This window comes from Erinaceus europaeus, chromosome 17 (genome assembly GCF_950295315.1).
Source record: "Erinaceus europaeus chromosome 17, mEriEur2.1, whole genome shotgun sequence".
NCBI classification, from domain to species: Eukaryota; Metazoa; Chordata; class Mammalia; order Eulipotyphla; family Erinaceidae; genus Erinaceus; species Erinaceus europaeus.
In genome coordinates, this window is record NC_080178.1 from 29,080,703 (window position 1) to 29,104,153 (window position 23,451).

Genomic DNA, 23,451 nt, shown 5'->3' on the forward strand with positions numbered 1-23,451 from the left:
CTTTCTCTCCCCCTCTCTGTCTTCTCCTCCCTCTCCATTTCTCTCTGTCCTTTCCAACAACGACGACATCAATAATAACTACAATAAAACAAAAGAAAAAAAAACAGAAAAAATGGCTGTTAGGAGTAGTGGACTTGTAGTGCCTATACTAAGCCCCAGTGATAACCCTGGTGGCAATAATAATAATAATAAAAAAAGCTAGGGGCTGGGTGGTGACGCACCTGGTTGAGCGCACGTTACAACGTGCAAGGCCCCAGGTTCAAGGCCCCAGTCTCCACCTGTAGGAAGAAAGTTTTGCAAGTGGTAAAGCAGGTGTCTTTCTGTGTTCCCTCTCTACCCCCACTTCCCTCTTGATTTCTGGCTGTCTCTGTCTAATTAATAAATAAAGATTGGGAGTCAGGCGGTAGTGCAGCGGGTTAAGCACATGTGGCACAAAGCACAAGGACCGGTGTAAGGATCCCGGTTTGAGCCCCCGGCTCCCCACTTGCAGGGGAGTTGCTTTACAAGCGGTGAAGCTGGTCTGCAGGTGTCTGTCTTTCTCTCTCCCTCTCTGTCTTCCCCTCCTCTCTCCATTTCTCTCTGTCCTATCCAACAACGACATCAATAATAACTAAAACAATAAAACAAGGGCAACAAAAGGGATAAATAAAATATTTAAAAAATAAAAAGAAAGTTATATTTAAGAAATAAAGTCTAAAGAAAGCTTTCTTATTTTATAAATAACAATAAAAAAGCAAAAAAAAAAGCAAGTGAATATATTTTATAGAAGAATGTATAACTGTCAGATTAGTAGAGGAAAACTGTATCAGTACATTATTTTGCTGTTTATATGAAATTTTAAGACTAGTCAAACAAAAATGGGGTTTAAGGATGTGAAAACAGGAATTAGAATTACAAAAGCAAGGAAATGTTTAACAACTCAGTTTAGAAGTTGGGCTGACATGTTCAGCGGGGAAGCAATTACAGAAGCCAGACCTTCCACCTTCTGCAACCCTCAATGACCCTGGGTCCATGCTCCCAGAGGGATAGAGAATAGGAAAGCTATCAGGGGAGGGGGTGGGATATGGAGATTGGGCGGTGGGAATTGTGTGGAGTTGTACCCCTCCTACCCTATGGTTTTGTTAATTAATCCTTTCTTAAATAAAAAAAAAAAAAAAGAAGTTTTAAGCATACACCAATGTGAATAGAATGACATAATGAAGACTCCACTGTCACCTAATTCAAATAAAGACCTTATCTATTCTCTGTAGAACTTTTAAAAAAAAAAAAAAAAGAAGTTGGGCTGAATACTCTTATTTTTGTACTTTCTTGCTTTTTTATAAACAGGACTCAACAACCCCAGGAATTCTCTTACTTGTATTTTATTTATTTCTTATAAGACAGAAATAGAGAAGGGAGGGAGAAGCAGAGAGGAGAATGCGAGAAATCTAGACACCTGCAGGACTGCTTCAATACTGTGAAGCTCTACCCCCTGCAGGTGAGGTCTGAGCACCTGAACCTGGGTCACTGTACATGGTAATGTGTACACTCAACCAGGTGTGCCAACACCCAGCCCTAACCTTTTGCCCACACTCTTGGGATATTCCATTGGTTTCAAAATATGGTGCTTTCTTATCCATTCTGAACGGTTTGTCATGAAACTGAAAGTTTTGGCTTCCTTTGTAAATCATGAGTCATTTAGATGAAGTCATTCCAACATTTTGTTTTTATTTAAAACTATTTATTTAAATGAGATCTGAGCACTGTTCAGGTCTGGTACAGGCTTGGCTGGGGATGGAAACTGGACCCTCAGGCATACAAGTACTATGTTTTACTATGTTGTGCTATCCTCTTGGCCCCATTCTTTTTGTTCTGTAAGCTCTGCTTTTTTGTAATGCTGGAAATTGAACCTGAGACATCTACTACCTGATGCACAAAAGTCTGTTGCACTATTGCTCTCCCTCCCAAATCTCTTCTTTCTGCTATTCTTTTATGAACTTTCTATATTATGGACTATGAAATATGTCTAAAAGGGGGATAGGCGGTAGGTAGCACACTGGGTTAAGAGCACATAGCAAGAAGTGCAAGGACTGGCATTAGGCTCCCAGTTCAAGCTCCCTGCTCCCCATCTGTCTTATTATTCTCTTCCCGTTTTCCCCTCCTTTCTCAATTTCTCTTTGTCTTATCCAACAACAGCAGCAGCAGCAAGAACAACAACAACAATAATAACAACAGGGGCAAAATGAGAAAAAATGGCCTCCAGGAGCAATAGATTCATAGTGCAGGCACAGAGCCCCAGCAATAACCCTTTAAGCAAAGAAAAAAAATATATATATAAAAGAAATACATCTAAAATAATGTGTATACTTTCAGGTTTACAGTAATTTTAATGTGTGTTTTATTTCCAGATGTTGGTTCTTGTCTAGAGGGAAAATGTTCTGAAAGAAAGAAAACAGATAGGGGGGCTGGATGGTAGTGCAGTGGGTTAAGTGCACATAGCAAGAAGTGCAAGGACCAGCATTAGGCTCCCAGTTTGAGCCCCCTGCTCCCCACCTGCGTGGAGGTCACTTCATAACCAGTGAAGCAGGTCTGCAGGTGTCTTATCATTCTCTCCCTGTCTTCCCCTCCTTTCTCAATTTCTCTGTCCTATCCAACAACAGCAGCAATAACAACAACAACAACAATAATAACAACAAGGACAAGGTTATTGCTGTTCAGGCACAGGGCCCCAGCAATAACCCTGCAAGCAAAGAAAAAAAAATTAAAAAAAAAATACATCTAAAATAATGTGTATACTTTCAAGTTTATAGTAATTTTTAAGTGTGCTATATTTTCAGGTGTTGGTTCTTGTCTAGAGGAAAAATGTTCTGAATGAAAGAAAACAGGCGGGCTGCATAGTAGAGCAGTGGGTTAAGTGCACATGGTGCAAAGCGCAAGGACTGGTGCAAGGATCCCGGTTTGAGACCCCAGCTCCCCACCTACAGGGGGGTGGGTCGCTTCGCAAGCGGTGAAGCAGGTCTGCAGGTATCAGTCTGTCTCTGCCCCTCTCTTGTCTTCCTCTCCTCTCTCAATTTCTCTCTGTCCTATCCAACATCAACAACAACAATAAAAACAACAACAGGGGCCACCTGGTTGAGCGCACATGTTACAAAGAGCAAGGACAGGTTTGATTCCCTGGTTCTCACCTGCAGGGGGAAAGCTTCACAAGTGAAGCAGGGTTGCAAGTGTCTCTCTGTCTCTCTCCCTCCCTATCACCTCCTTCCCTCTCGATTTCTACCTGTCTCTATCCAATAAAGATATATTTTTTAATTTTTTATTTAAGAAAGGATTAATGAACAAAACCATAAGGTAGGAGAGAACAACTCCACACAGTTCCCACCACCCAATCTCCATATATCCCACCCCTCCCCTGATAGCTTTCCCATTCTCTATCCCTCTGGGAGCATGGACCCAGGGTCATTGAGGGTTGCAGAAGGTAGAAGGTCTGGCTTCTGTAATTGCTTCCCCCCAATAAAGATATTTTTAAAAAAATTTTAAAAATGAAAACAAGGGCAACAAAAGAGAAAATAAATATATAAAAAAATTAAAGGGAGTAGGGCCGTAGGGCAGTGGGTTAAGCACAGGTGGTACAAAGCAAGGACCAGCATAAGGATCCCAGTTTGAGCCCCCAGTTCCCATCCTGCAGGGGAGTAGCTTCACAGGTGAAGCAGGTCTGCTGGTGTCTGTCTTTCTCTCCTCTCTCCATTTCTCTTTGTCCTATCCAACAACGACATCAATAACAAAAATAACTACAACAATAAAACAAGGGCAACAAAAGGAAATAAATATTTTTAAAAGTAAAAAAAAAAAAAGATAACAATAACAACCACAACAAGGGCAACAAAATGGAAAAAATGGCCTCCAGGAGCAGTGGATTCGTAGTGCTGGCACTGAGCCAGCCCCAGTGATAACCCTGGAGGCAAAAAAAAAAAAAAAAAAGGAAAACATAGAAAATGTACTAAAATTAGTACAATATTAAAACATAATTGGGAAATTAATGGGAAGTGATATTTATCTTTAAATGCAAGTTGTTTTTTATCATCTTTATTTATTATTGGATAGAGACAGCCAGAAATAAAGAGGGAGTAGACAGAAAGGAAGTGAGACAGACACCTGCAATCCCGCTTCTCCACTCATGAAGCTTTCCCCCTGCAGGTGGGGTCTAGGGTCCTTCCGAACTGTAATGTGTACACTCAACCACAGTGCTACCCCCCAAGCCCCAGAAGTGATATTATGACAAAAGAAGACTTAACTGAAATTGTATGTATCCAATTATGTGGGTTCAAAATATACTAAGGATATGATATTAGAAAAACAATAAAACTTTAACAAACCCTTTTCAGGAATCAATAGATCAAGCAATCTAAAAGCAAGGATAGGGAGGATTTAAAAAAAAACTTACTAAAAATTTTAAACATAAGAAAGTAGAGAATACAAATTCTCATGTAATATAACAACTCTAAATATTTTAGTATACTTCTTCCATCTATCTGTCACTCCTTACAGATTTACTGGGATAGATTAAAACAATGCCTAGATAAACCATTGACCTCCAACACACACACACATATTTTCTTCTAGCATTTGATACTATAATATAGCCTCCTTAGTATTTGATACTCATGGAATACTTGGAAAGAAGCATTTATTTAAAAGCCATTAAAAAATTAAATAAATAAAAGCCATTAACAAGCTTCTGCAAATTTCAAAATGCTGACATTATGTAATTCCTATTCCCTTGACCATAATAAACCACAAATTAGTAGTAGGAATATAAACAGTAACAACAAAACTCCCCCATACCTATCAGAAAACAGTTAAAAATCCACCATTCCAGATAACTCCTCAGGTATAAAGGAAATGAAAAGTGAAGTAACTAATCATTCAGATAGGACAGTAAAAGTACTAAAAATGGAAACCAGAGGGGTAGATAGAAAGAGTGTGAAATTGAAAACTTTAATAATATTTGTTAGAAAGTAAGCAAATACAAAAACCAAGTATTAAATTCAAGAAGCCTGTAAGAGGGTATTACATTAAACCTCAATAAGTCTGGAAAAAAGAACTGATAAAGCAGAAATTAAGTAGATGGGCCCTGGTAAAATAGCTTACTTAGATAGTGTTCTGCTTTGCTGAGTGCACAATCCAATTTTGAGCCTTGATACCACTGTACTGAAGAAGCTTTGGTACTACTGTGGGGTCTCTCTCTACCTCTGTCTACAAAAAGAAAAGTTAGATGGTGGAGCAGTGCCACAATGTTTATCTCCCATGTATAGATAGACAGACAGACAGACAGACAGACAGACACAGAATTGGTCAGGAAGCTCAACAGTATCACATGTGTATCAGGCCTTGGATTAAACAATGAACACAATAAAGAAGAAAAAGTCAATCTCATTCATGAATCTAGGTGTAAAGTCTCAACACAAGCAACTTAAATCTCGTAGATTAAATTAATTCATCATGACTAAATAAGCAGCAATATAGTAGAAAATAAGAAAAGCTCAGCTTTAGAAATCAAAACTGGAGAGAAGCACAAACCTAAACAATCTTTATATGGAGATATTTCCTTAGTTCACCCTTTTATTCCCTTCTCTCTCTCTCTCTCTTTCTCAATAGTGATTTATCCTCAGTTCTTTCTTCTCTAATCATCTGGCATTAACCACAGGTGGCCCATATGCAGAAGTACACAGGAAATGGGCAATATAATTTCAAAGAGAAACTCCTTAAATTGTCTCAAAGCAGAAGCAACTAAATTTCCAAGAAAAATTCCAGCTTCCCAGCCAAAATGGTTAGAAAAACTGACGCAGGGAGTTGTGTAGTTTGTGGAAATTCCCAGAATGGTATTCTCTAATTCTCTGTGTGTAACTAACCACAATCTGTTGTGAACAGTTCACGGAGTGAATAATGGACTTTGGGACGCAATTAGCATATGGCTGCTGTCAGCCTATGAGCATACTAAGGACTTACACAACCCCACAAGCAATTCTGGGTGTGTGAGAAGCTTTTGAAGTGTGTCTGCCAGAGATGACTCTCTGTTCCAGTTCCTGCTCTCTTCCCCAGGACCGCCAAGTGCTTCTCCTGAGACAGAACACGTGTAGCCTAGAGTTGGTAATTACTCTGTTCCCTGGTTCCTGAGCTCTCCCAGTTCTTGTGCTTGGTTCCTGTGTGCTCTCCTCCCACCTCCCCCTACCTGCCATGCCGCCTCCCCAGGGGACCTGAACATGTGTAGCAGAGCACTCTGGTAAACTTAGCTTAAAGACTCTGAGGCTTTCCCTGCCATCATGACTAGCTAGCTAATCCTTGCCCCTTTGCCTAGTCCGCTGTACCTAAATAACCCTCATGTAATAAACCTGTTCGATCAAACCACAGCCAAAGTATGCCAAAATTTATTTTAATAACAATAACAATTTCATGCCTAACCTCCACAAATGCAGAATAGAACTAAATCACAAATGCAGAATAAAACTAAACTGAAACACAGGCTTTAAGAGCTAAATTACAAATAAAAAATTAAAAAAAAAAAAAAAAAAAAGAGCTAAATTACAACAATGTCTATCATCAACCCAAGTTCCAGACTAACCACTAAGAATGATCCAGACTGCAAAGGTTTTGAAAACTGCACCAAAAGAATCACCACTCAAAAATAAGATAGAATTTGTGGTCTGACTTCTTGCTAAAACAAATCAACGCTCTCCAGAAGAGTTTAACAGAACCCAGAATCTTATAGGACAGGAATCAAAATGTCTAGAATAAAATCTAAAATTACTCAACATATAAAGAAGCAAATAAATAAATAAATTCAACAGATAGGCTGATTCTGATGTTGAAAGGATCAGACAGAATTTGAAAGCTACAATTGTACCTATGCATGACATGGTAACAACTGAAATCTAAGTTATCCTCAGAGAAATACAAATTAGAAAAGGACCTAAGGTGGGGGTCACATGAAAGTATCCCACAGACATCTAACACAGGGAGACAAGAAACTACCCATGTGTCAACTGTACTATAAACTGATACCCCCCACATAAAATAGAAAAGGAAAAAAATAGAAATAGAAAATAAAATAAAAAAGAATAGAATAAAACAGAAAAGGAAAAAAATAAAATAGGAAAGGAAAAAAAAGAAGAAGAAGGAAGAAAGGAAGAAATGGGGGGGATGCAAACCTTAGAACTGAAAAAAATGTCTGAAAGCTTAAAACTCACTACATGGACTCAACAGTAGAATTGAGAAGGCTGAGAGTTAATTAAATTCAGATCAACAGAAGAAGAAAACAAACAAACAAACAAACACACAAGTAGACCCTGAAATGGAATTGGCGTATCGCACCAAAGTAAAAGACTCTGGGGTGGGGGTGGGCAGAACACAGGTCCAAGAAGGATGACAGAGGACCTAGGGGGGGTTGTATTGTTATATGGGATAATTTCTGGAACCATCCGTTCCACCCCGGTTCCATGGCTGCCAGTTCTTAGCAACATCACCCCGCCAGATATTCGTCGGGATGCGGCATCATCTAAGTTCATTTCCCATGTCTACGCTCGACCGGACCTGCCAATATACGCGGATATCTTCGCCCACCCTGTCCAACGCTGGACGTCTCGTCACCCAATCTGGTCCCCTACACCTACACTGAACTTCTCTGTTCCAGTCTCTTGGAAACAGAGTTGGCAGTCAGCTGAGGTAAAGAACAAACACCTCATCACAGACCCCTGCAAGCGTCAACCCGGCTTTGACCTAGCACTTTATGATTGGGCCCTCCTCAATCGCTATCGAACAGGCCATGGCCGGTGCGCCGCTATGTTCCATCGTTGGGGAGCCAGAGACGACCCGAACTGCCCCTGCGGCTCCAGACAGACTATGACCCACATAGTCAACGACTGCCACCTCTCCAGATTCAAAGGAGGTCTCGAAACTTTACATCAGGCTCAACCTGACGCTGTTGACTGGCTACGGAAGAAGGGCAAACGCTAGAAGAAGAATGGGAAACTGGGGAATGTTATGCATGTACAAACTATTGTATTTACTGTTGAATGTAAAACATTAATTCCCCAATAAAGAAAGTATCCGAAGATCAGAGGGGACAAAAGATTTAAAAGACTGAACAGAAATCTCAGCAACTTTAGGAATGGTACCAAAAAGTTTTTTTGTATTGTGGCATTTGTGTCTCATCAGGTGTGTGGTCCTAGAGGTGGCACAGTAGCCTGATAAGTAGCACCACCTATGTCAGAGTGATGCTCTGGCTTTTTCCATGCTCTTGTAAAATACAAAAGAAAAAATTAAAAGAAAAAAAAACAAAAACAAAACCCACAATGGGTAAAGTGATGGACCCTCAATTATGAGATCATGAGTTTGATCCCAGGCTTATATATGCAAGAATAATTTTTGGTTCTCTCCCTTTCTCTCTTTTCTGTAACTAAATCATTTTTTTTATTTTTAAAAATATTTTTAACTTTATTTAATTTGATAGGACAAAGAGAAACTGAGAAGGTAGGGGGATAGAGAAGAAGAGACATTTGTAGTACTGCTTCACCACCTGTGAAGCTTTCCCCCTGCAGGTGGGAAAATTAATAATATATATATATACACACACATATATAGGGGGCTATTCAAGGGTTTGGGTGGTGGTGCACCCAGTTAAGCATACACATTACAGGGTGCAAAGACCCAGGTTTAAGACCCTGGTCCCCACTTACTGGGGAGAGTTTCACAAGTGGTGAAGCAGTACTGCAAATGTTTCTATCTCCCCTTTCCCTGTTGATTTCTATTTGTCTCCATCCAAAAAAAGAAAAGAAAGAGAAAAAGTATTATTTTTAAGAGAAAACACTAAGCAGAATGCAGACTGGAGCTGGTGCACTACACCGAAGTAAAAGCCTCTGGGGTGGGGGGTGGGGGCCGGAGGGCACAGGTCCTAGAAAAGGATGACAGAGGACCTAGTGGGGGTTGTATTGCTGTGTGGAAAACTGAGAAATGTTATGCATGTACAAACTATTGTATTCATTGTTGAATGTAAAACATTAATCCCCTAATAAAAGAAAAAAAGTTAAATTTTTAAAAATATTTATTTTATTTCCTTTTGTTGCCCTTATTGTTTTATTGTTGTAGTTATTATTGTTGTTGTCATTATTGGATAGGACAGAGAGAAATGGAGAGAGATGGGGAAAACAGAGAGGGGAAGAGAAAGACAGACACCTGTAGACCTGCTTCACTGCCTGTGAAGCGACTCTTCCTGAAGGTGGGGAGTCGGGTGCTTGGACCGGAATCCTTATTCTGGTCCTTGTGCTTTGCGCCACCTGCGCTTAACGCTGCACTACTGCTCAACTTTAAAAAAAAAATCTTTTAATGTTAAAAAGTATTATTTTTATAATCTATCCATTAATAATTAGAATTTGAAAGTTTCCAGTAACCTCTGGATTACAACAAATCTATTAGTAAAGATTAGGTTGATGGGTGATGGTTTTAATGAAGAATGAGATAATACAGTTGTCTGGATGAACCAAGTTTTAGATGCACATTTTAGAACAGAAATTATAGTCTCATGTCTGCTGGGTTATAATATAAAATAGGACATGTCATGTAAGGAATGCTCAAAGGCTCATAATTGTGAAAGGTCCACAGGACAATGTCAAATTCAGTTGTCAGAAGAGGGAAAATGAAGAGTAAATTATGGAAAGAGAATTTTTACACACTAAAGATGTGTTCCATGAAGCACCAAGAAGCATTTCAAAGCAGAGAAGTAAAAAAATCATTTTTCTGTTTTTCAAATAAAGTCAAATTGATGACCATATGGAAGATAGACTAGTGCAGAAACTGGTGGGAAGGATTTCAAGAAGAATGTTGCAATAGTCCCTGCAAGAGTGATATCCTGCAGACAGGGAAGCAAACTGGATGGTAAAGAAAAGAATTCAAAGACCGAACAGTAAGGACTGAGTTGATGGTGATGATTTTAACTAAAAATGAGATAATGACATTTGTTTGGAAACTAATTTTTGTTTCATGTTTAAGCAAAGATACTACTAAGGATATATTTTAAGAGTGTCAGAGGGGCCATGAAAGTAATTTAAAAACACTCTAAGTTCAGGAAGGGGAGTATAAAATCTCACTAAAAATTTTTCACATTTTTTTTTTACTATCTTCATTTATTATTGGAGAGAGACAGCCAGAAATTGAGATGAGGAGGGTGGAGAAGGAGAGAGACAGAAAGACACCTGCAACCTCCTTCACCACTTGTGAAGCTTTCCCCCTGCAGGTGGGGACTAGGGGCTCGAACCTGGGTCCTTGTGTATTGAAATATGTGCGCTCAACCAGGTGCACCACTACCTGCCCCTGAAAACGAAATTTCTTTAGCACTTGTACTAATAATATACCAGTTTTTTCATATGACTTTAATTGTTATAAGTAGTTTCAAGTTCAGAGAAATGCTAGTAAGAACCAGTTTGTAGCTAGGCAGGAATACAGGTTTCAGAACTGAATTAACCAGCTGTCACTTAACTAACTAACTGTATGGACTCAAGACAATTACTTCAGTTTAAATAACTTGTATACTGGAAATAACGTGTATCTCCTAACACTGCTACTAGGTTCTAGTACTGAGATGGCAGCTTTTTGCTTTCTTACCATGTTCCTTAAAATAGTAATTTTACACATACCTGTCAACTGTTTAATTCCATATTTCTTAAAATGGTATTTCTCTGTGGCTTGGGAGGTACCACAGTGTATAAAGAATTGGATTCTCAAGCATGAGGTCCTGAGTTCAAGTCTCAATATGATACACTGATCTAGAGTGATCCTTTCTCCCTCTCTCTCTCACTAATAAATCTTTTTTTTTAAGTTTCTTGAACCGTAACCATACATAACTTGGGCATTAGAGTCTAGAGCCAGCACAGACGTTTAAGTTTTATCTCAATTATATCAATTTTGCATACTGTACACTATAACCATATTTAATAATAAAATGTTAATCTTCAGGTTAAATTGGCATACCAAGAAAACAGATCAATTCACATCAATTTATACTATCACAGCACTCCCAATACAATTCCACATATTCATAAATCACCTCAAGATGTCTCAGAGTATATAAGTTTGTAGAGCATACTATCTATATTACACTTTATGTGACAAGAAGCCGAGGAAAAAACCTAGGATAGTTTTACATACATATCCATCATTCTGTCCTCAAATTTTATCTGTAGACCTTTTTAAAACTACTAAAGTTAAATCCCAATCTGTAATGGGGGGTGAGCTGCTGCAGAAGGGGGTCCAAAGGACTTTGATGTAGAGATATTGGTGCATTGGTGGAACTTGAGGAGGTGAAAATTTTGTGACTTCTAAAGCCTTTATAGGCTTGTAAATCAAGGTCACCTCAAAAGCAAATACAAACTATTACTAAAAAAAAAAAATTATCCAGAAAAATAGTGGAAAGTTCTATTTATGTATGTAAATTTTAAAGCTTTTACCTGTTTTCTTTTTTTTATCAGAAGTAGCATCCCAAGTCAGTAAGGAAGTAGAGGTGCCTTTATAAATATCCTGACTGCATACTCCAGAATCATCTTCATCAGAGGAAAATGAAGATAAATGTTCCAAGTTTTTAAGTTCATTATCAACCTTTTCTGATAAACTGTTTTCCCCCGTTTCAGACACTAGCGATGTAGGTGTTAGAGATGAAGTCTTTGGAAATGGAGGGGGACAAAATGTACGAACAATCTGGGTCCCTGGTCGTCTACTTTTGTTGGGCATTCGCATAGCAAGAGTAGAAAATTGCTGCTTGGGCCCAGATTTCAGAAAATCTAAGAAAGAGGCAATAAATCCTGTTTTGACTTCTGGCTGTTTTTCCTCTACTTCTTTGATCTTCTGTCTCATTTTCTCTTGATGCTGATCACCTTCCTGACAACTTTCAGGAGTATATGGCAAATACATATCTGTTCCCCTTGGTGTTTGGCGTTTACCTGGAACAGGCCTTTTCAGCTGTTTCAGATTATTGTTGCCTTCATCTTTAGTTTGCCCTTTCCCCTTATTTTTTTTCTTCTGGACATTAAAATGCATTAAATCTTGGTTTTCTTCTTCAGTTTTGACACTGATTGCATCCCCAGGCTGGGCCATCGTCAACAGTGAAAATGTACTCCTGGTAGCATTCATAGAAACACTGTCATCACCCGCTAAGATGAATTCACTCTCTGATGTAGCACTCTCTCCACTTATACTTCTACTACTAGAAACAAATTCTTGGTTTCTATTATTTAATGCACTATCAATAGGAGCCTCATTGTCTTCTTCAGATTCATGATTGGTAGCAGACTGCTTTTTGAATGAGCCGGGATTTTGTTCCTGAATTTCATGGCTTGGTCCAATGACTAACGAAGTTGCTTTTTTCTGACCAGGTGTTTCAATGTGTTGGTCAAGTGTCACTTTTGACTGCAGGCTAAGTACTGGTGAGAGGTTTACAGTAACTTGATTTCCATTTAAAGAAATGTCATTCATATTCTGTGACTTTCCTACAGTAGTTGTAACTGTGTTAAAATCTGAAGTCACAGGACCACCACCTAGTGATCGCTGAAAATGAGATTTTGAATCACCAGTTTCCACAGTTGGAATGGTCTCATTTGAAGTTGACTTGGAAAAATCAGAAGTAACCCCACAAGCTGCTGCTGTAGCAGCTAAAATATCATCTACATTTGATAAAATATTTCTTTCATCACCAAGAAGCATTGCCTCTGGGAAACATATTGATCCAAGAGAAACAAACTGATTCTTTGAGTCATGTTGACTTGTACTAAAATGATCCTTTGTTGCTAGGTGTTGTAATGGTTTTGAAGACTCAGAAAGGTCCATTTTCAGAATTTCAGAATTTTGAGGATGGAGCTGCTGCTGCTGCTGCTGGTCACCATTACTCTGAATAATATGACCATCCATTTGAAGGAATGGATGTACTATTTGTTGAGGACTCTGAACACGCTGTACTTGTACAGATACTTTTGCCTGATCTAAACCTGCCTGCAATATTGACTGTTGAAGAATTTGTAAATCACAGGTAGAATCTAAAAGGACTTGTGTGTTAGGAAGAGATGCCTGATGGCCATGCCCAAAAGCATGATTTGGAATCTGAATCTGAGATGAAGCAGTAATCATTTGATCATGCTGCTCTGGAGCCTTGGTTTCATGTACCTTATGTATAAGGGAATGTTGCTGGTTTAGGTCTTTAGTATTCAACATTACTTGTGATGTTTGCATTAAATTAGTTGTTTTCTTAATGTCAAGGGCTGTTGCGTTATTGAGTTTGCCTATTTGTTGGTTACGTTGTGTCACTGAGTCAATCACACTTTCTTCTTTTTTTGACCCCTGTAAAGCAGCCCCAATAACTTGATCATCTAGATGGGAATTATTTCTGATTACACTCTGAGAGTATCTATCATCTGCCTTTGACACCTTATAGGCTGATTCTTGAGCATTCATTTCTCCATCAGATACCCTCTGGGTTGATGACTCAAGAGAAACTTGTGGTTGTAGTACCTGTATCTCTTGCACTGGAAAATCATTTTCTTGCTTTGAAGTTGTATATACCGTTGAATCGAGTTTTCTTTCAGCATATGTCTTTGGATCAGGAGAAGGTATATTATTCTGTAATGTCTGACAATGAGTAGAGGATGCAAAAGATGATGGCTGGACAGAAGGCAAAAACTTTTGAGCCTGGGGAGATGATGAGTCTTGAGTCTGAACATTCTGAGAAGAATGCATAGAAATGTAATTCTGGTTTGGGCTAGAATTTGGCAAACTCTGAGCCCGAGAGGCAGAGGTGTAAGAAAGAGAAGGAGCTGCTAATGTCAGGGACTGCCCAGAAGCATAGCTTTCTGAAGGACTAACAACAGACAATACTTGTGATTGAGATGAATAACTAACTGTAGTCTGACTAACTGGAGACAAACCCTGAGAATGACCAGATGAATAATTTTGAGACTGGCTAACGGATGACAGATCTCTTGTTTGAGCAGGGTAATTTGCACTTGTAACTGAAGCTAATACCTCTTGCTGACTAGATGAATAATTTAGTGTCTGATTTTCAGAAGTTAAAGACTGTGATGGTCCAGAAAAAGTCAATGTTTTATATAAGGATGGTAACTTTTCAACTTTGTTGGACCTATAAACCTGTGAATGAACAATAGATGGTACATTATGTGGCTGTACTAAACCATAATTTTGGGACTGACTAACTGATAAAAGGCTTGGTAGCTGCGCTGTAGAATAAATTTGTGCTTGGCCTGATATTACAGAACTCTGGTTATGTAAGGGTTTGGAATAGCTTAGTGTTTGCACAGGAGGAATTATGTTCTGAGGTTTGGGGTTCTTAGTTGATGATAGTGGTTGTTTTGTAGAACAGTTTTTTACTTCTGTAGTAGAAGGAAGATAACCTGATGATGGAATTGCAGATGAATAAGACTGAGCAAGTTCCACTGAAACCTGGGAAGTCTTCTGTTGCAATTCTCCATTGCTCACCTGAGTAGAATCTCCAGTTGGGCTACAGGATAAAGATGACTGCCTGGTTGTTTCCTGAAAATTAACTACACTTGCATTTGATAGATAACTCTGTAAGGAATGCTGTGAACCAGTCAGTTGTGAACTAGTACCTGAAGGCCGCTGATGGTGTTTAATAACACTACATTCTCTGAGAAGAGCTCTTTCAATGGAAGCAGTAGAATTAGTAAAGAGAGTTGAGCTGTAGGCTTGAGGAGTTTGCTGGGTTCCCCCAAGTGCTGAAGGCAACAAACTAAACTGAGGTTGTAAAAGATGGGGTGCAGACTCTTGAGCGGAGCGGTAAGTTGAAGACTGAGGTGGTACACTGTTACTTAGTGCAGAATTGCCCAGGCGTTCAAAGGCCAAAGCAGATGGAACGGTTCCCTGGCAAGTCTTGATTTGTAGTAAAGGGTCATGAGGGTTTAGAATTCCATTTGATGTAGTGTTAAAAACTGAATCTTGAAGCACCAAAGGTGAGGTGGTAGCAAAGTTTCTATTGCTGAAGGTGGTAGGATGTTGATAAGCAGAGAGGGCAGAGAGAGCAGAGGGTGGAAGCGTTCCAGTGGTTGGCAAAGGTCCAGTAACAAATAGCTCTGATGCTGTTGAGGAATGCATACCTGTGAAGATAAAATATAAGTGATTTCTATGCAATTATAGCACAGATTCTTGTATCTGTGTTTTCACAGAAATACATTTGTTATACATTTTCCAGGATATTCAGACTTATAAACATTAACAGGTGAAATGGTATATAATTTAAAGCTTCTATAAAGTTAATCAGGCCTTCTAGAGATTTTTTAAAAATATTTAATTATTTGTTTATTCTCTTTTGCTGCCCTTGCTGTTTTATTGTCTTAGTTATTATTGTTGTTGTTATTGATATCATTGTTGTTGGATAGGAAAGAGAGAAATGGAGAGAAGAAGGGAAGACAGAGGGGGGAGAGAAAGACACCTGCAAACCTGCTTCACTTCTTGTGAAGCAACTCCCCTGCAGGTGGGGAGCCAGGGGCTTGAACTGGGATCCTTATGCAGGTCCTTGCGCTTTGCGCCATGTCTTTCTAGAGATTTTAATAGGTTGAAGATTATAACTCAAAATCTGTAAGACTAAAATTTTTTGTATGCGAATTTTCAAACATTTCAAAGTAGTCTGCATTCCCTTTGTTATTTGTTTGTTTGTTTGTTTAGTAAACAGAGATAGATAAATCGAGAAGGAAGAGGGACATAAAGAAGAGGAGAGAGGGTGGAGGTAGACAGCATAATAGCTATGTAAAGACTCCGGAGTACTTCGGTAGCGCAAGGGGTTAAGCGCAGGGGACGCAAAGTGCAAGGACCAGAGTAAGGATCCCGGTTCCCCACCTGCAGGGGAGTCACTATGACCCACATAGTCAACGACTGCCACCTCTCCAGATTCAAAGGAGGTCTCGAAACTTTACATCAGGCTCAACCTGATGCTGTTGACTGGCTACGGAAGAAGGGCAAACGCTAGAAGCAGAAGGGGAGTCGCTTCACAGGTGATGAAGCAGGACTGTAGGTGCCTTTCTCTCCCTGTCTTCCCCTCCTCTCTCCATTTCTCTCTGTCCTATCCAACAACGACATCAACAACAATAATAAAAACAAAGGCAACAAAAGGGAATAGTAAAAATAAATAAATAAACAAACAAACAAGAGACTCCCACGCCTGACGCTTCCAAGTCCCAGATTCAATCCCCTACACCACCATAAGCCAGAGCTGAGCAATGCTCTGGTAATAAGTAATAAAAATAAAATTGTAAGGGGGCTGGGTGGTAGCGCAGGGGTTAAGACCACTTGGTGCAAAGCACAAGCACCAGTGTATGGATCCCGTTTCAAGCCTGCGGCTCCCCACCTGAATGGGGGTCGCTTCACCAGCGGTGAAGCAGGCATATAGGTGTCTGTCATTCTTTCCCTCTCTCTTGATTTCTCTCTGTCCTGTCCAACAACGACAGCAATAATAACAACAATACTAACAACAACAACGATAAAGAACAAGGGAAACAAAAGGGAAAAAGTGCTTCCAAGAGCAGTGGATTCATAGTACAGGCACCAAACCCCTGCAATAATGCCAGAGGCAATAAATAAATAAAAATTAATTAATAAAATAGTAGAGATACCTAACTTTGGTGGTGGGTGTGGTATGGAATCTTACAATCTTATAACAAACTGTTAATAACAAATAAAAAAAAAAAAGAAAGAAAATTTTAAAATCATGGGTGGTCCAGGAGGCGCTGGACTCTGAAGCATGAGGTCCCAAGTTCAGTCCCCGGCAGCACATGTGTAAGAGTGATATCGGGTTCTTTCTCGCTCCTCCTGTCTCTCTCATTAATTAATAATAAAAAATATTTTTTAAAAAATCATGGGGGATAGCACACTGATTAATTATATAGAAATTTTTCAAGTCCAAGGCTCTGAGGTCCAAAGTTCAATCCTCAGACCACTATAAGCCAGAACTAAGCAGTGTTCTGGGGTCTCTGCCCCCCCTTTCTTATTAAATAAAATATTTTAAAAATTAATAATCAAGAAGGATATATAATACAATGGGGCCAGGTGGTGGCGCACCTGGTTGAGAGCACAATGTACAAGGAGGGAGTCAGGAGGTAGCACAGTGGGTTAAGCGCAGGTGGCGCAAAGTACAAGGACGGGCAGAAGGATCCCGGTTCGAGCCCCCCCACGCCTGTAGGGGAGTCGCTTCACAAGCGGTGAAGCAGGTCTCCAGGTGTCTATCTTTCTCTCCCCCCTCTGTCTTCCCCTCTTCTCTCCATTTCTCTCTGTCCTATCCAACAATGACATCAACAACAATAACAACAAGGACAACAAAAGGAATAAATAAATAAATATTTTTTTTAAATCCCACCTACAATGTAAAAGGAAGGACCCGGTTTCAAACCCCCAGCCCCCAAATGTAGGGGGAAAGCTTCACAAGTGGGGAAGCAGTGTTGCAGGTGTCTCTCTGTCTCTCATCCTCTCTATTACCCCCCTCTCTATTACCCCCTTTTCTCTCAATTTCTGGCTGTATCTGTTCAATAAATAAATAAAGATAATAAAAAAAGAATATATAATATATAGTCTAGTAATTTACCTCTGGCACCACATGGAAGCATCATGCATAGCAGGTACTCTGTTTTATCTCTGAATCTTAAAATTTAAAAGTAAAAGGGGGCCGGGTGGTTGCACACCTGGTTGATTACACACTCTACAATGTACAAGGACCTGAGTTCAGGCCCCTGGCCACACGTACAGAAGGGAAGCTTCATGAGTGGTAAAGTAGTGTTGTTGATTTTCCTCCTCTTTTCTATCTCCCCCTTTCCTCTCAGTTTCTCTGTCTCAATACAATAAAAACAAACAAGCAAAAGAAAAGCAGTTGTAGAACTACAGAAACATGAAGGCACAGTGTGCCAAAAAAAATAAGTTAAAAAAAAAAAAAAGGATCTGGAGTCGGGCAGTAGTGCAGTGGGTTAAACACACATGGTGCAAAAAAGGAAGGAACAGCGTAAGGATTCTGGGTCGAGCCCCGGGCTCCCCACCTGTAGGGGAGTCACTTCACAAGTGGTGAAGCAGGTCTGTAGGTGTCTATCTTTCTCTCCCCGTCTTCCCTTACTCTTTCCATTTCTCTCTGTCCTATCTAAGGACAACGACATCAATAACAATAACAATAAAAAAAAAAAAAGGAGACAAAAGGGAAAATAAATAAATAAAATGTTTATTAAAAAAAGGATCAGAGGGAGTCGGGCTGTAGCGCAGCGGGTTAAGCGCAGGTGGCGCAAAGCACAAGGACCAGCATAAGGATCCCGGTTCAAACCCCGGCTCCCCACCTGCAGGGGAGTCGCTTCACAGGCGGTGAAGCAGGTCTGCAGGTGTCTATCTTTCTCTCCTCCTCTCTGTCTTCCCCTCCTCTCTCCATTTCTCTCTGTCCTATCCAACAACGATAACAACAATAACTACAACAATAAAACAAGGGCAACAAAAGGGAATAAATAAATAATAAATATTTTTTAAAAAAAAAAGGATCAGAAATTAATAAAGTACTGGTAAGAGACAGCATTCTAGCCACATATATCGAAAGTAAAAATGTGCATCTTTGTGACCCAAAAGTTCTACTTCTAAAAATGTCTCCCTGGTGCACGGGGTAGTGGCGTATCAGTTAAGCACACATAGTAAAAATGGAAAAAAATATGCCCCATGGAAATATACATTAAAATTTATTTGTATAAGATATTTATTAATTATTTTGTACAATTAGCAAAAATGATCTAAACATCCACCTTTAGGGCACATCCAATTTTTATTTTTAAATATTTATTTATTCCCTTTTGTTGCCCTTGTTTTACTGTTGTAGTTACTGTTGTTGTTATTGATGAACATTGTTGTTGGATAGGACAGAGAGAAATGGAGAGGGGAATGGAAGACAGTCAGGGGAAGAGAAAGACACCTGCAGACCAGCTTCACTGCTTGTGAAGCGATTCCCCTGCAGGTGAGGAGCCAGGGGCTCAAACCGGGATCTTTACTCCAGTCCTTGCACTTTGCTCCTGCCTTTAACCTTTAACCTGCTGTGCTACTTTAACTTACTAATTGCTAATTTAAATTACCAGATTAAAAATACATCTAGAGTTTATCTTTACCTTCTTCAATTTTAACTTGATAAGTTTTACAAGACTACAAAAACTGAATCTCTACCAGTGACAATTTCTTGAGGTGACACCACAACCCCACTCTACCACTGTGGTGTCCTCTCTCACACCCTCCCCAAACCCCAAACTATCCATGATACTCTCAAGTGGTATAGACACTCAAGCCTGGGTCCTCATGTACAGTAAGGTATGCGCTCTACCAGGTGAGTTACCAGTTTCCAGTCAAACTATAACAATGACAAAACAATAAAAAGTATCTTTATTAGTACTGCTATGGATCTTAGATGAAGCGTTACCTGTCTGCCAGGATGGAGCCCTGAATTGTGGTAAAAGAGTAGTTCCTGATGAAGCAGCTTGTGCAGTTCGAGATTCAACAGCAGACAGAAAATTCATCACTGAAGATTCTTTAGTGTTAGTGCTGGCACTGTTCACACTAGGATCAAAGAGTCCGGAAAGACCTGTTGTTGAAAATAAAACATATCCCAAAGTAAACATGTATTTTCTTTTCTTTTTTTGTTATTGGATAGAGACAGAGAGAAATTGAGAGAGAAGGGGAGATAGAGAGACAGAGAGACACCTGCAGACCTGCTTCACCACCTGTGAAGCGACCCTCCTGCAGGTGGGGAGCCGGGAACTTGAACCGGGATCCTAACTGGTCCTTGTGCTTTGTACCACGCGCACTTAACCCGCTGCAACCCAACTCCCCTAGTAAACATGTATTTTCAAATTATATTCTGATCCTACTTATAAAAAAAAGTTATCCGAAAACTAAAGTCAAATGTCCTATAACTGTTATCTCAAAATAGCAAATGTTAATTTAAGCAGGCATATTTATAATTTAAAATCTACAAACATGAGTGGAAAGACTTCCTAGGGATGGGCGATGGCTCACTTGGTTGAGGCTCAATGCATAACTGAGTTCTGCCCCCAGTTCTGCAGGGGGAAAAGTTTCACAAGTGGTGAAGTAGTATTGTAGGTGTCTCTCTTTTTCTTTTTTTTTTCTTTATTTTATTTTTTTTATTTTTTAAAGATTTATTTATTTATTTTCCTTTTTGTTGCCCTTGTTGTTTAACATTATTGTGGTTATTAATGTCGTTGTTGTTGGATAGGACAGAGAGAAATGGAGAGAGGAGGGGAAGACAGAGAGGGGGAGAGAAAGACAGACACCTGCAGACCTGCTTCACCGCTTGTGAAGCGACTCCCCTGCAGGTGGGGAGCCGGGGGCTCGAACTGGGATCCTTACGCAGGTCCTGGCAATTTGTGCCAAGTGCGCTTAACCCGCTGCGCCACCGCCCGACTCCCTGTCTCTCTTTTTCTATCTCTATCTTCCCTTCCTTCTCAGTTGCCATCTAACTCTTTTTTTTTTTTTTTAACAGAGCACTGCTCAGCTCTGGCTTATAGTGGTGAAGAGATTAAACCTGGTACTTAAGAGTCTCAGGCATGAGAGTCTCTTTGCATAATCATTATACTATCTACCCCCACTCTGACTCTATCCAAAATAATAATAATAAGATTTTTAAAAAGTAAATAATCAACAAGACCATAGGACAAGAGGGGCACAGTTTCCACCACCAGTGTTCCGTATCCCATCCCCTCCACTGGAAGCTCTCCTAGTTTGTATCCCTTTGGGAGCATGGACCCAGGATCATTATGGGGAGCAGAAGATGGAAGGTCTGGTTTCTGTAACTGCTTCTCCGCTGAACATGGGTGTTGGCAGGTGGGTCCATACTTCCAGTCTGTTTCTATTTTTCCATAGTGGGGCAAAGCCTTGGAGAGGTGGGATTCCAGGGTACACTGGTGAGGTCATCTGCCCAGAGAAGTCAGGTTGGCATAATGGTAGCATCTGCAACTTGGTGGCATAAATAAGATATATATGTATACATATATATATATATATGTATATATATATATGTGTGTGTGTGTGTGTGTGTATATATATATATATATATATATATATATATATATATACTTTCCCAATTAATTATATATACACTGTCAGTAAAATGTTTTAAAAATATTTATTTTTATAGCGCAGAGAAATTAAGGGGGGGGGAGGGACATAGAGAGGGAGAGAGAAAGAAGACATCTGCAGTAGTGCTTCACCACTTGTGAAACTTTCCCCCCTACAGGAGGAGACCAAGGACTTGATCCTGGAACCTTGTGCATAGTATATATGTATGCTCAACCAGGTGCATCATTGCCCAGCCCCTAAAAAAACAAAAATTTTTATCTCACTCCATGTTAACATTTCCCACAGCATTGCTATGTCATGCATTCAACATTTACTAGCCAATATATGAAGATTTGTTTTCTTGCTTTTGAGTCCAATGCTTTACCCACTACACCACCTCCCCGATCCCTGAAGATTTGTTTTCTTATAGTCACTAAATGTTTTCAAATTTGTGGTATATTTTACCAAAAAAATTTTACCTGTTGGCTGAGGTGTGGTAGCATATCCTGGAAGCTGATGTGGGGCTGCAAAAGTCTGTCTCTGAAGGAGATCTGATTCAGAATGTGAGGAATGTCCTTCTTCATAGGTTAAGCTAGAGGATAATAAAAATCAGTGACCAAAATCACACAGATCAGATATTTCCATATAGTTATTTTTTTTCCTCCTTTGAAATTAGGGGTTATATGGGTACCCTGTAATATCTCTTAGTTTTTCTGTAAACCTAAAAATTTATTCAAGAATACAGTCTACATAAAAACAAAACAAACCCCCGGTTCGAGCCCCGGGCTCCCCACCTGCAGGGGAGTCCCTTCACAAGCTGTGAAGCAGGTCTACAGGTGTCTATCTTTCTCTCCCCATCTCTGTCTTCCCCTCGTCTCTCCATTTCTCTCTGATCTATCCAACGACAATAATAATTACAACAATAAAACAACAAGGGCAAAAAAAGGGAATTAAAAAAAAAAAAAAAGACTCACCAATGTATCCTGGAACCCCACCTCTCTGAAGCCCTGCCCCACTAGGGAAAGACAGTAACAGTCTGGGGTGGTCCGGGAGGTGGCGCAGTGGATAAAGGATTGGACTCTCAAGCTTGAGGACTTGAGTTTGATCCCTGGCAGCACATGTACCACAGTGATGTCTGGTTCTTCTCTCTCTCCTCCTATCTTTCTCATAAATAAATAAAAAATCAGGAGTCGGGCGGTAGCGCAGCAATTTAAGCGCAGGTGGCGCAAAGCTCAAGGACCGGCAGAAGGACCCTGGTTCAAACCCCTGGCTCCCCACCTGCAGGGGCGTCGCTTAACAGACGGTGAAGCAGGTCTGCAGGTGTCTATCTTTCTCTCCCCCTCTCTGTCTTCCCCTCCTGTCTCCATTTCTCTCTGTCCTATCCAACATCGACGACATCAATAATAACTACAACAACAAAAAAAAAAAACAAGGGCAACAAAAGGTAATAAATAAAATAAATATTTAAAAATAAATAAATAAAAAATCTTGAAAGAAAGAGAGAAAAGAAAAGAAAAGAAAAGAAACAGTTTGGGAATATAGATCAACCTGCTAACGCCCATGTCCAGGCAGAGAAGCAACTACAGAAATCAGACCTCCCTTCTTCTGCACCCCATAATGATTCTGGGACCATACTCCCAAAGGGATAAAGAATATGGAAGCTTCCAGTGGAGGGGATAGGATATGGAACTTTGGTGGTGGGCAGTGTGTGGATTTGTACCCCTCTTATCCAGACTTGTCATTCATAATTAAATCAATAAAAAAAAAAGGGAAAAAATAAAATGGGTGTTGGACCTTGAAAACAAAACAAAACAAAAACCTGTAAACCCTGTCAAATGTTTCACAGAATAATGGTTAAAATAATTTGTAAATATGGGGGAGGCCCTATTGTTTGGGTTTTGTTTTGTTTCTTATAATTCTGTGCTAAATGAATAATTTCCTCTGCTTCTACCTTTGCCAAATAAATTGTATGGTTTATGTCTAGATACTACTAATATGTAAAAATCTATTCCTTGAGTGGCTTACACTTATATTCAATATACTTAAGAGGTAAAACACATTCCAAGTTTAAAATTCAATTAGCAAAAGTTCTGTGAAATTTGTTAAATCCCAACAAGCCAGTACTTGCATAGTAGTAAGTTACTTAAGCACTTGATGGATGACTTTGCCTTAAGCAGTTATCACTTTCTTTTCTACATTAAATAATTTGTCACTGGAAAAAAATTCTAATTAATAAAAGAATTATTCTCAATCTTTGAAAAAACTATTTTGGGGGAGTCAGGCGTTAGTGCAGTGTGTTAAGCGCACATGGAGCAAAGCTCAAGGACCAGCATA

At 39.6% G+C, this 23,451-nt stretch overlaps 1 protein-coding gene across 1 annotated transcript in view; it reads right to left on the bottom strand.

Annotated features, from left to right (window-relative positions):
• QSER1 (glutamine and serine rich 1) overlaps window positions 1-23,451 on the bottom strand; it is a 72,498-nt gene that overhangs the window by 30,375 nt on the left and 18,672 nt on the right. The window contains exons 2-4 of the mRNA XM_016191290.2: window positions 21,597-21,709; window positions 19,463-19,624; window positions 11,475-15,140 (exon numbers count right to left, since the gene is read on the bottom strand). Coding sequence (XP_016046776.2) covers window positions 11,475-15,140; window positions 19,463-19,624; window positions 21,597-21,709 — 3,941 coding nt within the window. The remainder of the gene's footprint in view (window positions 1-11,474; window positions 15,141-19,462; window positions 19,625-21,596; window positions 21,710-23,451) is intronic.